The sequence below is a fragment of the Pongo abelii genome, chromosome 10, assembly GCF_028885655.2.
Source record: "Pongo abelii isolate AG06213 chromosome 10, NHGRI_mPonAbe1-v2.0_pri, whole genome shotgun sequence".
Taxonomy (NCBI): Eukaryota; Metazoa; Chordata; class Mammalia; order Primates; family Hominidae; genus Pongo; species Pongo abelii.
The window spans coordinates 68,891,033-68,906,536 of record NC_071995.2 but is presented as its reverse complement, the minus strand read 5'-3'; the positions used below and the strand labels follow the sequence as shown (position 1 = coordinate 68,906,536).

Below are 15,504 nucleotides of genomic sequence, written 5' to 3'. Positions count from 1 at the left end.
TCTTTATTTGAAAACAATTATATTTTAGCTGTTTGTATAACAATGAACAACGTATAAATTAGTTTCTAAATGTACTACTTCATTATTCAGTGAGTGCATACGGAACTGAATTCCTGTGATTTCTGCAGTCTTAGCTTTCTAGCCATATGAGCATTTTTCTGCCTTTTCCCAGAGGGTGTAGTTTGATAGTCCTCTCTTAATGGCTGTATAACATTTAACATATAGTAGCATTCACTCCTGTCAACCTCTCCTCCCAGTATCCTTTGACTCAATACTTCAGAAACTGGGGGACATCTGATTGCTATACCTCAGCTGGCACACATTTCACTTTTTCCAGCAGAGTCTGAGGCCCAAGGTCTTAATGCTCATTCTTTCTTCATGACTTACGTCTAGTCACATTGTCCCAAGGTACTGTTTTAATTGTATTATGTTCCACTCTGTAATAGATATTTATCAAATGAAAAATAGCTCTATTAAAGCTGGGCAAAAATCAGGAAACATGAACCCCTTTCGTTGCAATTTTACCACCAGCAAATAGCAGACAATGGATTTTTCCTGAAACGGCTGTCAATTCTGTGACTCCCAAATAGAGGTTTACACTGTTCAGCTCAAGTTTCAATGGATAAACAGGGAGAAGTAAGGGATATCCAGAGTATTTATGCTGGGCTGAGAGTGGAAGGAGGAGCCACTTTTCCTAATAGAATATTTTGGGAAATGTGAAAAAACATGTGAGGAAACTTCACAAGGTGATTAAAATCATCCCTTACTCTAATGGGATTCAGGTGCTTCTCTTAAACAGAAGCGATCAGAGCTAGCACTATAAAAACAGAACAATTACTTTGCTATTGGTTTCTTTATTTTTATTATAGATGTATTGGACACATCACTGGTCAAATATGTGGAGAGTTTAAATAATATTAAAGAATGTCACAACACTTCCTGGTAGAATTATATTTTCATATCTTAGTAGCCAGTGCATAGACTGGATCTTAGAAAAACCAGACCTGGAAGGACGTGTTAAAATTTTATTTTAGTTTTCTTTAAGGCTAGTCAATTGAAGGAGTAGGAGTGGAGAAGGAACAAAGAAATCTGCAACTGGTTGTGATCAATTAGTTGTAAACACCACTGCACTGGGACCAGCCTTGGAAGTGTTCTTTTAATGAAAAGTTTATCCAAGTGTTTTTTGGGTCCATGTTTATAATTTTGGCAAATTTAATTATTGTCATCTTATAGAAACTGATTTTAAAAAAAAAAAAACTTTTTATAACAAAATGGCTGGTTTAAGGATAAATATTTTTGTCAAATTGGTTATTTGGTGGCAGGATACAAAACAAAACAATATGTGTACATACAAATATATACATACATATGCATATATTGTTGGAACATAACTAGGGCACAGAAACTGAATTCTATAAAACTGGATTTGTATATAGCATGTGTTATATTTTGGGAGGTTATCCTAACTAACATTGGTTGTCATATTTTGGGAAGGCTGTAATGTTTATCAGTGGGGTTTAGTGTTATTACTGTTGACACTTTTAACTGGAGATTAGTATTCTGGTTATCTCTTGTTACCATTACCAATAGAATGATATAACAACTAAATAATAGATTTAATATTAGCCTCCTTACATCCCAGAGTAGAATTTCTGAAAATCCCTGCTTCTATAAGTTCCCAAAGGGTCTTTTATACTATTTATGGAAAAACTTATTTCTTTAAAAAAAAATCAGGACCATGGAAAATCTAACTGAATCGTGGCTTCTTTTTTACTGAAATATATTTCTAATCTAGTTGTAGATATGCAAGAACCACCTACATTTTCTGATAAGAAAACTGAGGCTTATTGGGGTGAGCTAACATAGATGAGAAGAGAGAAGTTGGGAGGTCATTTAAATTACAATATAGGTCCCTCCTTTATTTCTTAATTCTTTCCTCTTAATAAAAAGCATGTTTCTTTCCTTTCTCAATACTAAATAGGCATCTTTCCCAAAAGAACTTTTATTGCTACAATTATGTATTTTTAATTTTCCTGAGAGGCATTAACAAATCAAATAAATGGGAGCCTAATCATTTCTCATGCATAAATTCTCAAGGGAAGCCCTTGATGCTATCCATTTATCTCTCCTTTCTAGAGAAGAAGGTGTTAACATTCCTAACAAAACAATGATTGTTTCAAAAAATTATCACACAGTAAAAGCCTTTTTTGATTGTTCACTTTTTCAAGTCTCTTTAGAGACCACTGTTTTATTCTTTCCTTTTACAAGTTATTGACATTGACTTAAGTACTTGCAATGCAAGGATTTATTCTGAGAGAGCGTACACAAGGCCATCCTACCTTATGCATTCAGGAATAACCAACAGTGAATTAGAAATAATGAATCATAATGTAGTCTAACTAAACACTGTAATTTCATTCATTTCTCTTTCCTTCGTTAAAGATCTCTTCAGAGGCTACCAAGGTCATACCCAGAATGAAATTTCAATTGTGCAATTTTATGACCATCAAATCTCACTGGTTATTTTCATGTAAATGTTGTTTTTATGGTAAAAGTTCTTTTATTTTAAATGTAGATTAGTATCTTTGACAAGCTACTTACTAAACATTCTGTAAGAGACACTCTATCCCTCACAGGTAGGGAAAACTGTCACTGAACTCTCAATGAAGACAAGAAATCCTACCACGTATTTCATATCAACTTTATTTATAATAACTCTTTCAATTCCTCTCCATTCTCCTGAAACCTTCCATTTTTTCTCCCTAGTCCTCACTCTCTTATGAGATGACTTCATCTCCTTCTACACAGAAAATATAGACACCATCGAAAGATAATTTTCTCAACTTCCAACACCAAACCCATTAACATCCCTAATCTCCCTCCCTTCTACCTATAATGAAATAAATACCTTCCTCAAATCCAAGGCTCATTCCTCTGCCTGTACTCTGGGTCCTCTCTTCTCCTATCTTCTGGGGGAGTTCAGTCTACTAATTATTCCAGCTGCTTTCTCTTATATCTGATCACTCCTTTCAGCTGGCTCCTTCTCCTTGAGGATTAAATGTGCCAAAATCTCTACTTTCTTAAAAAGAAACCAAAAACACATCCCTCAACCCTATCTTTCCTTCCTGGTAACACATAGTCACTCTCTTATTACACCCAAACTTGATTTTTCCACTTATTTTGTTTCTACTTTATCTCCTACTCAGTCCTCATTTCAATTAAATTTAGCTTTCTGTCCCTTCCCAACACACTGAAACTACTTTTTATAAATTCATCGATGATATTTCTTCTGAAAAAGACTTAAATTTAGTGATGAGAAAAGATGTTTGATATAGTTATGCTTGAGAAAAGTAGCTTGCAAAACATAGTATAACCCATTGACTTTTTTGGTGTATAGTTCTATGAATTTTCACACATGTATAGATTCATGTCATCACAACCACAATCTGGATACAGAACAGTTCGCTCACCACAAAAAACTTCCTACTATCTTTTTGTCTCCAACTCCTACACCCAAAAAACCACTGATCTGTATTTCATAACTTTTTTTTTTTTGTCTTTTGAGAATGTCATATAATGGAAAAATACAGTGACTTTTTGAGACTGGCTTCTTCCACTCAACTTAATGCCTTTTATATTCAAGTTGTGTGGACCAATAGCTCATTTCTTTTTACTGATGAGTGGTATTACATTGTTTAGATGTATCATAGTTTTTTTATCTGTCCACCCATTGAAGGACATTTGAGTTGTTTCCATTTGGGGGCAATTATGAATAGACTTGCTAATAAAATTTGTTTACAGACATTTGTGGGAATATACATTTTTATTTCTCTAGGGTAAGAATGTAGAAGTGAAATTGCTATATCATATGGTAAGTATGTGTTTAACTTTACAAGAAACTGTCAAACCATTTTCCAGAGTGCCTTTGCCATTTTGCATTCTCACCTGCAAGGTCTGAGACTTCCAGTTGCTCCAGATCCTCTCTAGTATTATTAGTACATTTCATTTTAGCAATTCTAATATCATATCACAATTTTTAATATGCATTTTCCTATTGGCTAATAGAAATGGACATACTTTCATTTGCTAATTTGCCATTCATGTATCCTCTTTAATAAAGTGTTTGTTCAAGTCTTTAGCCCATTTTTAAACTGGTTTGTTTTCTAATTGTTGAGTTTTGAGAGTTCTTTATACATTCCAGTTACAAACCTTTTGTTGGATATGTGATTTGTAGTTATTTTTCTCCCACTCTCTAGCTAGCTTTCTCCCTTTCTTAACAGTATCTTTCACAGAGCAAATTTTTTTTTTATTCTGATGCCATCCAGATTATCTTTTTCTCTGTGGATTGTAATTTTGATGTCATGTCCAAGAGACCTTTGCCTAACCTTAGGTAATAAAGATTTTATTCTATGTTTTCTTCTAAAAGTTCTATAGTTTGTACGTTACACATTTAGATCTGTGAACCTTTTTAGTTAATTTTGTATAAGGTGTGAAGTTTAGGTAAATGTTCATTTTGTTACATATGGATGTCTAATACTTTAAATGTAATTTTGAAAAGACTGTCCTTTATTGTTCACCTTTATCAAAAATCAAATGGTAATACTTTCTCTGAATTCAGTTTTAAATTTTATTTAGTAGTTATTTTATTTTTTATTTACGTTATTTTTAATTGACAGATCATAATTATATGTATGGGATAAAATGTGATGTTTTTATATATGTATACAGTGTAGAATGATTAAATTAAGACAACATATTTATCACCTCACTTGTTTAGCACTTTTGTGGTGAGACATTTCAAATTTATGCTCTTAGATATTTTGAAATACACAATAAACTATTGACTATAGTCACCCTGCTGTGCAATAGATCTCAAAATTTATTTTTCCTGCCTATTTTAAACTTTATATCCTTTAACCAAAAACTCCTCATTCCTTCCCCATTCCCTGTCCCAGCCTTTGGTAACCATCTTTCTACTCTCTACTTTTCTAGATTCCACATATAAGTGAGATCATATGATATTTGTCTTTCTGTGCCCACCTTATTTCACTCAGCATAATGTCCTCTAGGTTTATCCATGTTGTCACAAAGGTTAGGATTTCCTTCTTTTTATAAGACTGAGTAGTATTACATTATATGTACATGCTACCTTTTCTCTTTTTCCCATAGGTTATTGGGGGTACAGGGGGTGTTTGGTTACATGGGTAAGTTCTTTAGTGCTGATTTGTGAGATTTTTGGTGCACCCATCACCCAAGCAGTATGTACTGCACTCTATTTGTTAGACTTTCATCCCTTGCCCCCCTCCCACTCTTCTCCCTGGTCCCCAAAGTCCCTTGTATCATTCTTATGGCTTTGCATCCTCATAGCTTAGCTCCCACATATCAGTGAGAACATATGATGTTTGGTTTTCCATTCCTGAAGTTACTTCACTTAGAATAAAAGTCTCCAATACCATCCAGGTTGCTGCGAATGCCATGAATTCATTCCTTCTTATGGCTGAGTAGTATTCCATTGTGTGTATATTTAGATATAGCTATACATATATATAGACATATATATAATATATCTCAGTATCTCATATAGACACAGATCTCAGTCTCTCTACCCAGTCGTTGATTGACGGGCATTTGGGTTGGTTCCACGGTTTTGCAATTGCGAATTGTGCTGCTATAAACATGTGTTTGCAAGTATCTTTTTCGTATAACGACTTCTTTTCCTCTGAGTGGATACCCAGTAGTGGGACTGCTGAATCAAACAGTAGTTCTACTTTTAGTTCTTTAAGGATCTCCACACTGTTTTCCATAGTGGCTGTACTAGTTTACATTCCCACCAGCAGTGTAGAAGTGTTCCCTGATCACTGCATCCATGCCAACATCTACTGTTTTCTGATTTTTTTATTATGGCCATTCTTGCAGGGGTAAGGTGGTATTGCATTGTGGTTTTGATTTGTATTTCCCTGGTCATTAGTGATGTTGAACATTTTTTCATATGTTGGTTGGCCATTTGTATACCTTCTTTTGAGAATTGTCTATTCATGTCCTTAGCCCACTTTTTTTATGGGATTGTTTGTTTTGTTCTTGCTGATTTGTTTGAGTTTGTGTAGATTCTGAGTATTAGTCCTTTGTCAGATGTATTACAGAAAATGGTACAGAGGTTCCTTAAAAAACTAAAAATAGAATAGATTGTGAAGATTTTCTCCCACTCTGTGGGTTATCTGTTTACTCTGCTGTCCTTTTGCCATGCAAAAGCTTAATTAAATTAATTAATAATTAAATTAATGATTAAGTCCCAACTATTTATCTTTGTTTTTATTGCATTTGCTTTTGGGTTATTGGCTATGAAATCCTTGCCTAAGACGATATCTAGAAGGGTTTTTCCAATATTCTAGGATTTTTAGAGTTTTAGGTCTCAGATCGAAGTCCTTAATCCATCTTGAGTTGATTTTTGTATAAAGTGAGAGATGAGGATCCAGTTTCATTCTTCTACATGTGGCTAGCCAATTATCTGAGCACCACTTTTTGCAAAGGATATCCTTTCCCCACTTTATATTTTTGTTTGCTTTATCGAAGATCATTTGGCTCTAAGTAGTTGGGTTTATTTCCAGGTTCTGTATTGTGTTCCATTGGTCTATGTGCCTATTTTTATAGCAGTACCATGCTCTTTTACCCATTCGTCTATTGATGGACACTTAAGTTATTTTCATATCTTGGCTATTGTGAATAATGCTTCAGTGAACGTGGGAGTGCAGACATCTCTTTGACAATTCATTTTAATCCGGGGGAGATATACACCCAGAATTGGGATTGCTGGAACATATGGTAGTTCTATTTTTAGTTTTTTGAAGAACCGCCATACCATTTCCCATAATGACTGTACAGGTTGAGGATCCCTAATTCAAAAATTCAAAACCCTAAATTCTCCAAAATAGAGAACTTTTTGCATACCAACATGATGCTCAAAGGAAATGCTTGTTGGAATATTTTGAATTTTGGGCCTTTTAATCAGGGATGCTCAATTAGTATATATTCTGCAAATATTCTGAAATCAAAAAAAATCCGAAATTCAAAACGTATCTGGTCCCAAGCATTTTGAAAAAGAAATTACCTGTACTCATTTACGTTCCCACCAACAATGTGCAAGAGTTCCCCTTTCTTCCCATCCTGGCCAACACTTAAGTTTCATCTTTTTTGATAAACCCATTCTAACAGGTATGTGGTGTTACCTCATTGTGGCTTTAATTTGCATTTTCCTAATGGTTAGTGATGCTGAGCATATTTTCATTTACCTATTGGAAATTTGTAAGTCATCTTTTCAGAAATATCTGTTCAAATCTTTTGCCCATTTTTTAACTAGGTTAATTGTTTTGGTATTACATTGTTTGAGTTCCTTATGTATTTTTGATATTAACTCCTTATCAGATGTGTGGTTTGCAAATATTTTCTCCCATTCTGTGGGTTATCACTTGACTTTGTTAATTGTTTCCTTTGCTGTGCAGAAGCTTTTTAGTTTGATGCAATCCCATTTGTCTATTTTTGCTTTAGTTGGCTGTGCTTTGGGGTCATATTTAAAAAAAAATCATTGCCCAGACTAATGTTGTGGAGGTTTTTGCCTATCTTTTCTTTCTAGTATTATTGTTTTGAATTTTATATGGAAATCTTTAATTCATTTTTGTATATGGTATGATATATGAATCCGATTTCATGCTTCTGCATGAAATCTCTATTTTGCACCATTGATCTATTTGTCTATTTCTTTGCCAACACTACACTACCTCAATGACTATAGCTTTATAGTAAGTTTTAGAATTGAGCAGTATTTTTAAACTTTATTATTTTTTCAAAGTTGTTTTAGCTTTCTATTTATTTTGCCTTTCTATGTAAATTTTAGAATCAGCGTATCTATATCTACAAAAAATTCTAGTGATATTTTATTGTAATTGGAGATGATTGACACCTTCATTATGTAGAGTCTTCTAATTCATGAACATAGTATATTTGTTGTTTATTTAGGTCGTCTCTGATTTTTGTTCAACATTTTATAGTTTTCAGTATATATATATCTATCTATATATATATATATATAGATAGATATATATATAGATATATATATATCTATATATAGATAGATATATATATAGATATATATATATATATCTATATATAGATATATATATATCTATATATATATATAGATATATATATCTTGCACATGTTCTGTTAGATTTATACCTAAGTATTTTATTTTGGGGTCAGTTTTTGTTTTTTTTTTTTACTTTTAGTTTTCAATTATACATTGCTAACTTATACAAATGCCATTTCGTTTTGTAGGTTGCCTTTATATTTTGTGACCTTGCTAAACTGACCTGTCAGTTCTAGGAAGATTTTGGTAAATTCCTTGGGATTTTTTATATAGACAATCATGTCATCTGCACATAGAACAGTTTTATGTCTTTTGCTCCTTTTCTTTGTCTCATTGCACTGACTAGGACTCTTAATACAATGTTATATAGCAATGGTGTGGGTGCCTTGTCCTTGTCTTAGAAGGGGAGGATTCAGTTTTTCACTATTAAGCATAATGTTTGCTGTGGGGTTTGGTTGCAGGTACCTTTTATCAGGTTGAGAACATTCTCTTCTATTTCTAGGTTACTTAATTTTTTCTTACTATGAATAGACATGAATTTTGTCAAATAGTTTTTTCCACCAATTAGTATGACTATTATTTTTCCTCTTTAGACTCTCAATAGAGTGGGTTACGTAGATTATTTTTCAAATATTGAAGCAGCCCTACATTCCCAGGAAAATCAGCCCCATTTGGTAGTAGCATATGTCTTTTTATATATTTCTGCATTCAATTTGCTAATATTTTGTTGAGGACTTTTACATTTGTGTTCATGAGCAGTATTGGTCTATAGTATTGTTTTTTTAGGATTGTCTCTATCTGCTTCTGTTATCAGGGTAATTTTGGCTTCATCAAATGATTTTGGTGAATGTTCCCCCTTCTATTTTCTGGGAGAAATTATATAGATTTGATGTTATCTTTTTCTTTAAATGTTTGGTAGACATTTTCAATTATGCCATTTGGTCCTGAAGATTTTTATTGAGAAAAGGTTTAAGTAGAAATTTCATTTCTTTTATAATTTTAGCACAATTTAGATTATTTCATCTTTGAGTTTCAATAGTTTGTGGTTTTCAAGGAATTGATCCTTTTACCTAAATTGTTGAATTTATGTGTAGAGGATTGTTATTTTCCTTTTCATACATTTTTACATTTGCTGAGTCTGTAATGATATACCTCCTTTCATTTCTGATATTAGAAATTTGTTTTTCTCTGTCAGTCTTGCTAGAGTTTTATCAACTTTACTAATCTTTTCAAATAACTAGCTTTTGTTTCACTCATTTTTCTCTCTTGTTTTTGTATTTTCAATGTAATGATTTCTACTTTTAACATTTTAATTTCTTTACATTTATTTTACTCTTTTTTCTTGTTTCTTAAAGTGGAAGCTTGTATTTTTTATTTGAGACCTTTGATTTGAGACCATTTAATAGTATAATTTTTTCTCTAAGCACTGTTTCAACTACATCCCACAAATCATGATATGTTACATATATATATTTTATAGGTTAAGGATTTGTAAAATATATATATTTATTGAATATATAATATGTAAAAATTATTTAAAGTATATCAAGGAGTTGAAAAAAGACTAAATGATGATGAAAAGAAAAACATAAACTGTAAAAAAAGATATAAATAAGAGAACAACTAAAATAAAATGAGATGTCTTTTTAAAAGTGCATATATTAACTAGTTAATGCATTGGGTTCACATTTATAGAAGTATCACTTTGAATTAGAAATTTGAAGACAAGCAAAACTTCATAATCCCTATACTCATTTACTAGGCTGGCTTTTTTTTTTTAAAGGTTTCTCTAATTGCTTTAATTCAGGTTATCTACATAGATTTCTACATAGGGATTCTCTTTATTATTATTATTATTATCATTATTATTATACTTTAAGTTTTAAGATACATGTGCACAACGTGCAGGTTTGTTACATATGTACACATGTGCCATGCTGGTGTGCTGCACCCATTAACTCATCATTTAGCATTAGGTATATCTCCTAATGCTATCCCTTCCCCCTCCGCCCACCCTACAACAGTCCCCAGTGTATGATGTTCCCCTTCCTGTGTCCATGTGTTCTCATTGTTCAATTCCTACCTATGAGTGAGAACACGTGGTGTTTGGTTTTTTGTTCTTTGATGGTTTGCTGAGAATGATGGTTTCCAGCTTCATCCATGTCCCTACAAAGGACATGAACTCATCATTTTTTATGGCTGCATAGTATTCCATGGTGTATATGTGCCACATTTTCTTAATCTGGTATATCATTGTTGGACATTTGGGTTGCTTCCAAGTCTTTGCTATTGTGAATAGTGCCGCAATCAACATACGTGTGCATGTGTCTTTATAGCAGCATGATTTATAATCCTTTGGGTATATACCCAGTAATGGGATGGCTGGGTTAAATGGTATTTCTAGTTCTAGATCCCTGAGGAATCACCACACTGACTTCCACAATGGTTGAACTAGTTTACTGTCCCACCAACAGTGTAAAAGTGTTCCTATTTCTCCACATCCTCTCCAGCACCTGTTGTTTCCTGACTTTTTAATGATTGCCATTCTAACTGGTGTGAGATGGTATCTCATTGTGGTTTTGATTTGCATTTCTCTGATGGCCAGTGATGATGAGCATTTCTTCATGTGTTTTTTGACTGCATAAATGTCTTCTTTTGAGAAGTGTCTGTTCATATCCTTCGCCCACTTTTTGATGGGGTTGTTTGTTTTTTTCCTGTAAATTTATTTGAGTTCATTGTAGATTCTGGATATTAGCCCTTTGTCAGATGAGTAGGTTGCAAAAATTTTCTCCCATTCTGTAGGTTGCCTGTTCACTCTGATGGTAGTTTCTTTTGCTGTGCAGAAGCTCTTTAGTTTAATTAGATCCCAAATTGTCAATTTTGGCTTTTGTTGCCATTGCTTTTGGTGTTTTAGACATGAAGTCCTCCCGCGTTGCCAAATCAATCCTAAGCCAAAAGAACAAAGCTGGAGGCATCACACTACCTGACTTCAAACTATACTACAAGGCTACGGTAACCAAAACAGCATGATACTGGTACCAAAACAGAGATATAGACCAATGGAACAGAACAGAGCACTCAGAAATAATGCTGCATATCTACAACTATCTGATCTTTGACAAACCTGACAAAAACAAGCAATGGGGAAAGGATTCCCTATTTAATAAATGGTGCTGGGAAAACTGGCTAGCCATATGTAGAAAGCTGAAACTGAATGCCTTCCTTACACCTTATACAAAAATTAATTGAAGATGGATTAAAGATTTACATGTTAGACTTAAAACCATAAAAACCCTAGAAGAAAACCTAGGCAATACCATTCAGGATATGTTATATTTTTATTTTAGTTCAGTTCAAAATATGTTCTAATTTGTCTTGTGACTTTCTCTTTGGCCCATGGATACTTAGAAATGTGTTTTTTTAATTTCCAAATTTTGGAAATATTCTTCTTTTCTTTCTGTTACTGATTCCTAGTTTAATTCCTTCATGGTCAAAGAGTATACTTTGTATAATTTCAGTTTTCAACATGTGTTATTTTATGGCCCAGTATATGATCTGTCTTGATGAATACCCCATAAGCACGTGAAAAGATGTGTATTCTGGTGTTTTGGGTTGTGTGTTCTATAAACACCTATTAAATCCAGTTGGTTGATGGTGGTGTTCTTTTACAACCTTGCCTTTGCTTCTTTTCTGTCTCCTCATTCTACTTACTATTGAGAGGGAACAGTTAAAATCTTCAATGATAATTGTGAATTTTCCCATTTCTCCTTTCATTTTTGTCAGCTTTGCTCCATGAATTTTAAGCTCATTTTTGATGCATATATATTTAGGAATATTATGTATTCTTATGTACATTGCATCATATGTCCATCATTATGTAATGTCCCTCTTTATCCTTGGGAATTTCTTTGTGCTGAATTGATATTAATATAGTCACTCCAGCTTGCTTTTGATTAGGTTTTCATGATATGTTTTTCACTCTTTCACTTTAAATGTGTCATATCATTATATTTGAAATGAGTTTCTTGCACTTCTACACCTGCATCTGAGTCCCGGGTCAGGTATTGATAGGAGAGAGAGGGAAAAGAGCTATGATTGTTGGCTGCTTTAGAATTACGACTTCACTAATAGATAACTTGGCTTCTCAATCTTCACTTTTCCAAAATTTTTACTTGAGTATATTCATAAAGCTGAAGTGAAGGAGGAAATAGAGAGGTAGCATTTGAGGATAGAAAATACAAAACTAATTCCAGACACTAGGTCAGTGATCCTCAAACATCAGAATTTGAACATAAGAATTCTATTATAAATCCAGATTCCTAGGCTACATCTATAGAGATTATGCTTTGGTAGTTCTAGTCTGGGGTCTAAGAAACTGTATCATCATGTCCCAGGTAGCTCTGATACAGAGAATCTAAGGACAGCATTATGAAATTTTTTTCTTACCTAATGATTGTGGTAGGACACCTAATATTACACTGCTATCTTAGAACTCCTTACTCAGGAACAAGGCAGGACTAAGTTCATTCACACAGACAAGTGGATAAGGTTGAGAAATTTTCATTGTGTTTCAATTGTGCTTCAACTTAGATTTTGTCCCTTTTTCAGTAGGCCAATTTTAGCACACATTTATTAACTGGACTTTTCTATTTAGATAAAGTGGCTCTGAAAAGACTTGGTGTGATTGATAATATATAAAAAGAAAGATTGAAGATATTTGTGTAATTTATTCAGTTTGTCAGTTATTTCTCCTCTTTTAAGAAATCTACTTTCTCCAGTCTTCTAAGCTGCTTTTTTCTTTTTATTTATTGTTTATAGAGAATCCAGAGTAGAGGAATTGCTAGTTTTTATAGCCTCTGCTTTCCATCAAGCCTTGTATGCCCAACATATATGTCTTGCATCTTCAGCAACTCTGTTTCACCAATATTCCTTCAACTTTCATGTGGGGTTATAAAGATAGGTTATTTTCTTAGCCCAAGTGCTTTATTCCATGATATAATAGATAGTATGAGAATCATCTTCTGTTACCAGTAGCTTTATCTTTTTAGACCACTTGAGTTATATTTTATGTGGATCCTGAAATAGTAATGGAAACTAATCATCATGTCTTCAGTTCTGAGCATGCTAAATCGACCATAACTTTTTTTAAACAATCAAGCCACCCATAGTTTGCCAAAGATGATGATTGGACAATGATGACCTTTAAATAATTGTACATTTTATTTCTCCATATTAAATGAGTTCCTCAGATTTGGAAATGAAACTATCATTAAGAACATATGTAGTATGATGGAATTCAGAACAGGATACCTCAATGTTGTTATTCTTATCACTGTTTTATTAATGGAAAATGGTGCTAAAATGTTTTAGATGTATATGAACTTTCTGACCACAAGGTGTTTATTTAGTATTTTACTGAAAAGTAATTTACTAAATAATACTGTAGTGTCCTAGAAGAGTTTCTACATTTCTGAAAGGAGAGTAATTTTCTTCTTTCCCTCTGAAAAACTATCTAATATCACTACAATGAAGTGATTCCTTTGGGGTTAAGAAATAAAATAACATACTACTTTCATCCTAGTTTACTTTTCTAATACCACTGATTTAGAGATGATTCTGTGCTTTGGGAAAGGTATATTGTATGCATAAATGAACTTGAGTCTCTCACCTAAGAGAAAATAGAGAAATTTACAATGCCCAGTAGCATGAGGACTAGATCTGCCATGATAATGCTATCGAATTTGGGCACGTAAATAGGTGAAATTTGCAAGAAAAACAAAACAAAGTGCAGATGCTTGCATGACTTGGGAAGTAAAAGATAAATATAGTAGGAGATTGGAGAAGAATTCTTGTAAAAAGAGGTAAGTAATTTTCTAAGGACAGCACTTGTTACCATAGGCACTTCCAGGGAAAATCTGGGGTGCAATTGCTAGGGACTATGTTATATAACAGATCTCATGTTCACTTTTCTAATTGGTATTTGACCTAGTAATATACTTTTTCATTCATATGTATTATCTATTTCCTCCTGTGGCCAGTAGCAAACAGGAGAAGCCGTTATTCAATGCAATGAATATTTATCTAACAGAAGAAATAAAGATAAATATATTTATTACTAAATACAATTGCTCTAACAAAAATACTTAAAATAATAGCAGGTAAAACAATAGAAAATTGTTTTTCTCTCCTCTAAAAATTGGAGTGGGAACTGTGAGGTTGGTATGGTAGTTTCACTTTCATCAGGGATCAGAATATTTTGTCTTAGTGCTCTACCATCTTTGACACATGGTTTCTACCTCATGCTCCTACCAGACCATCTGCATTTCAGCCAGCACAAAGGAGGAAATGTAGAAAGGAAGGCCATATCACATCTCTGCTAACATCTGTTTACTCACATTCCAATAGCTATAACTTGATCAAATGGCAATGCTTAGTTGCAGGGAAGACTGAGAGAAATGTAGTCTCTATCTAGATGGCCATATTACTTACACAAGTAAGGAGACGATGGATATTGTTCGGACTACTGAAAGTTGCTACCACAATAAGTACACTCAGATTTCTTACCTCAGTGAGCTTAAATACTCTGTAAGCGTGAAGAAAACTGTTCATTGTAATACAAGCAATAAGTATGAAATAAGAATTGTAGGAAATGCTTATATTTAAGGAAAGCTTAAATATGATAAAAAATATTTATAATTTCAGCAGCAGATAGGACATCCAGGAATAGAAGCCCAACTAGGTATTGAAACTATGGGTGTAGATAAAGGAGGAAATTTCTTAGTAAAAGTGGCATCAGAATATCTGAAAAATAGAACTTTTTCAAAGTACACCCACTTTTATCCACCTAAAGTCTTTGAGAGGCCTTCATACCACCAGGTGTATACTATTAGTTGAGGATCATGAAGCAGAGAAAGAAAGATGGAGACTAACCTAAATCCTTCACAAGTCTTAAAGTCTCTCAAGAAAGGGTAAGTCTCTTCATCAGATATATCTACCTCTCTTACTGAATAGGGTCTTTGATATTGTTTCTGCTTCTTCCCTCTTTCAGGGTGCTTTTCAGGAAACAATGATCATTTTTTGGCAATTAATCAGAAGAAGAGTGGGAAGCCGGTGTTCATTTATCAGCATTCACAAGACATTGAGAAGAGCCTGGATATAGCCCCACAAAAAATCTACAGACATAGTTACCATTCCTCTTCCGAAGCTCAAGTAAGCAAACACCACCAGATTGTCAATTCAGCATTTCCTAGACCTGCATATGACCCGTCTCTCAATCTGCTGGCCATGGATGGTCAAGATCTTGAAGTGGAAAATCTCCCAATCCCAGCAGCAAATGTAATTGTGGTGGTAAGTAGTATGTTAAA

General features: G+C 33.4%; 1 protein-coding gene across 1 annotated transcript in view; it reads left to right on the top strand.

Annotated features, from left to right (window-relative positions):
- Positions 1 to 15,504, top strand: part of PTPRR (protein tyrosine phosphatase receptor type R) — a 276,888-nt gene that overhangs the window by 12,393 nt on the left and 248,991 nt on the right. The window contains 1 exon segment of the mRNA NM_001132350.1: positions 15,189 to 15,487. Within this exon segment, the coding sequence (NP_001125822.1) occupies positions 15,189 to 15,487 (299 nt within the window).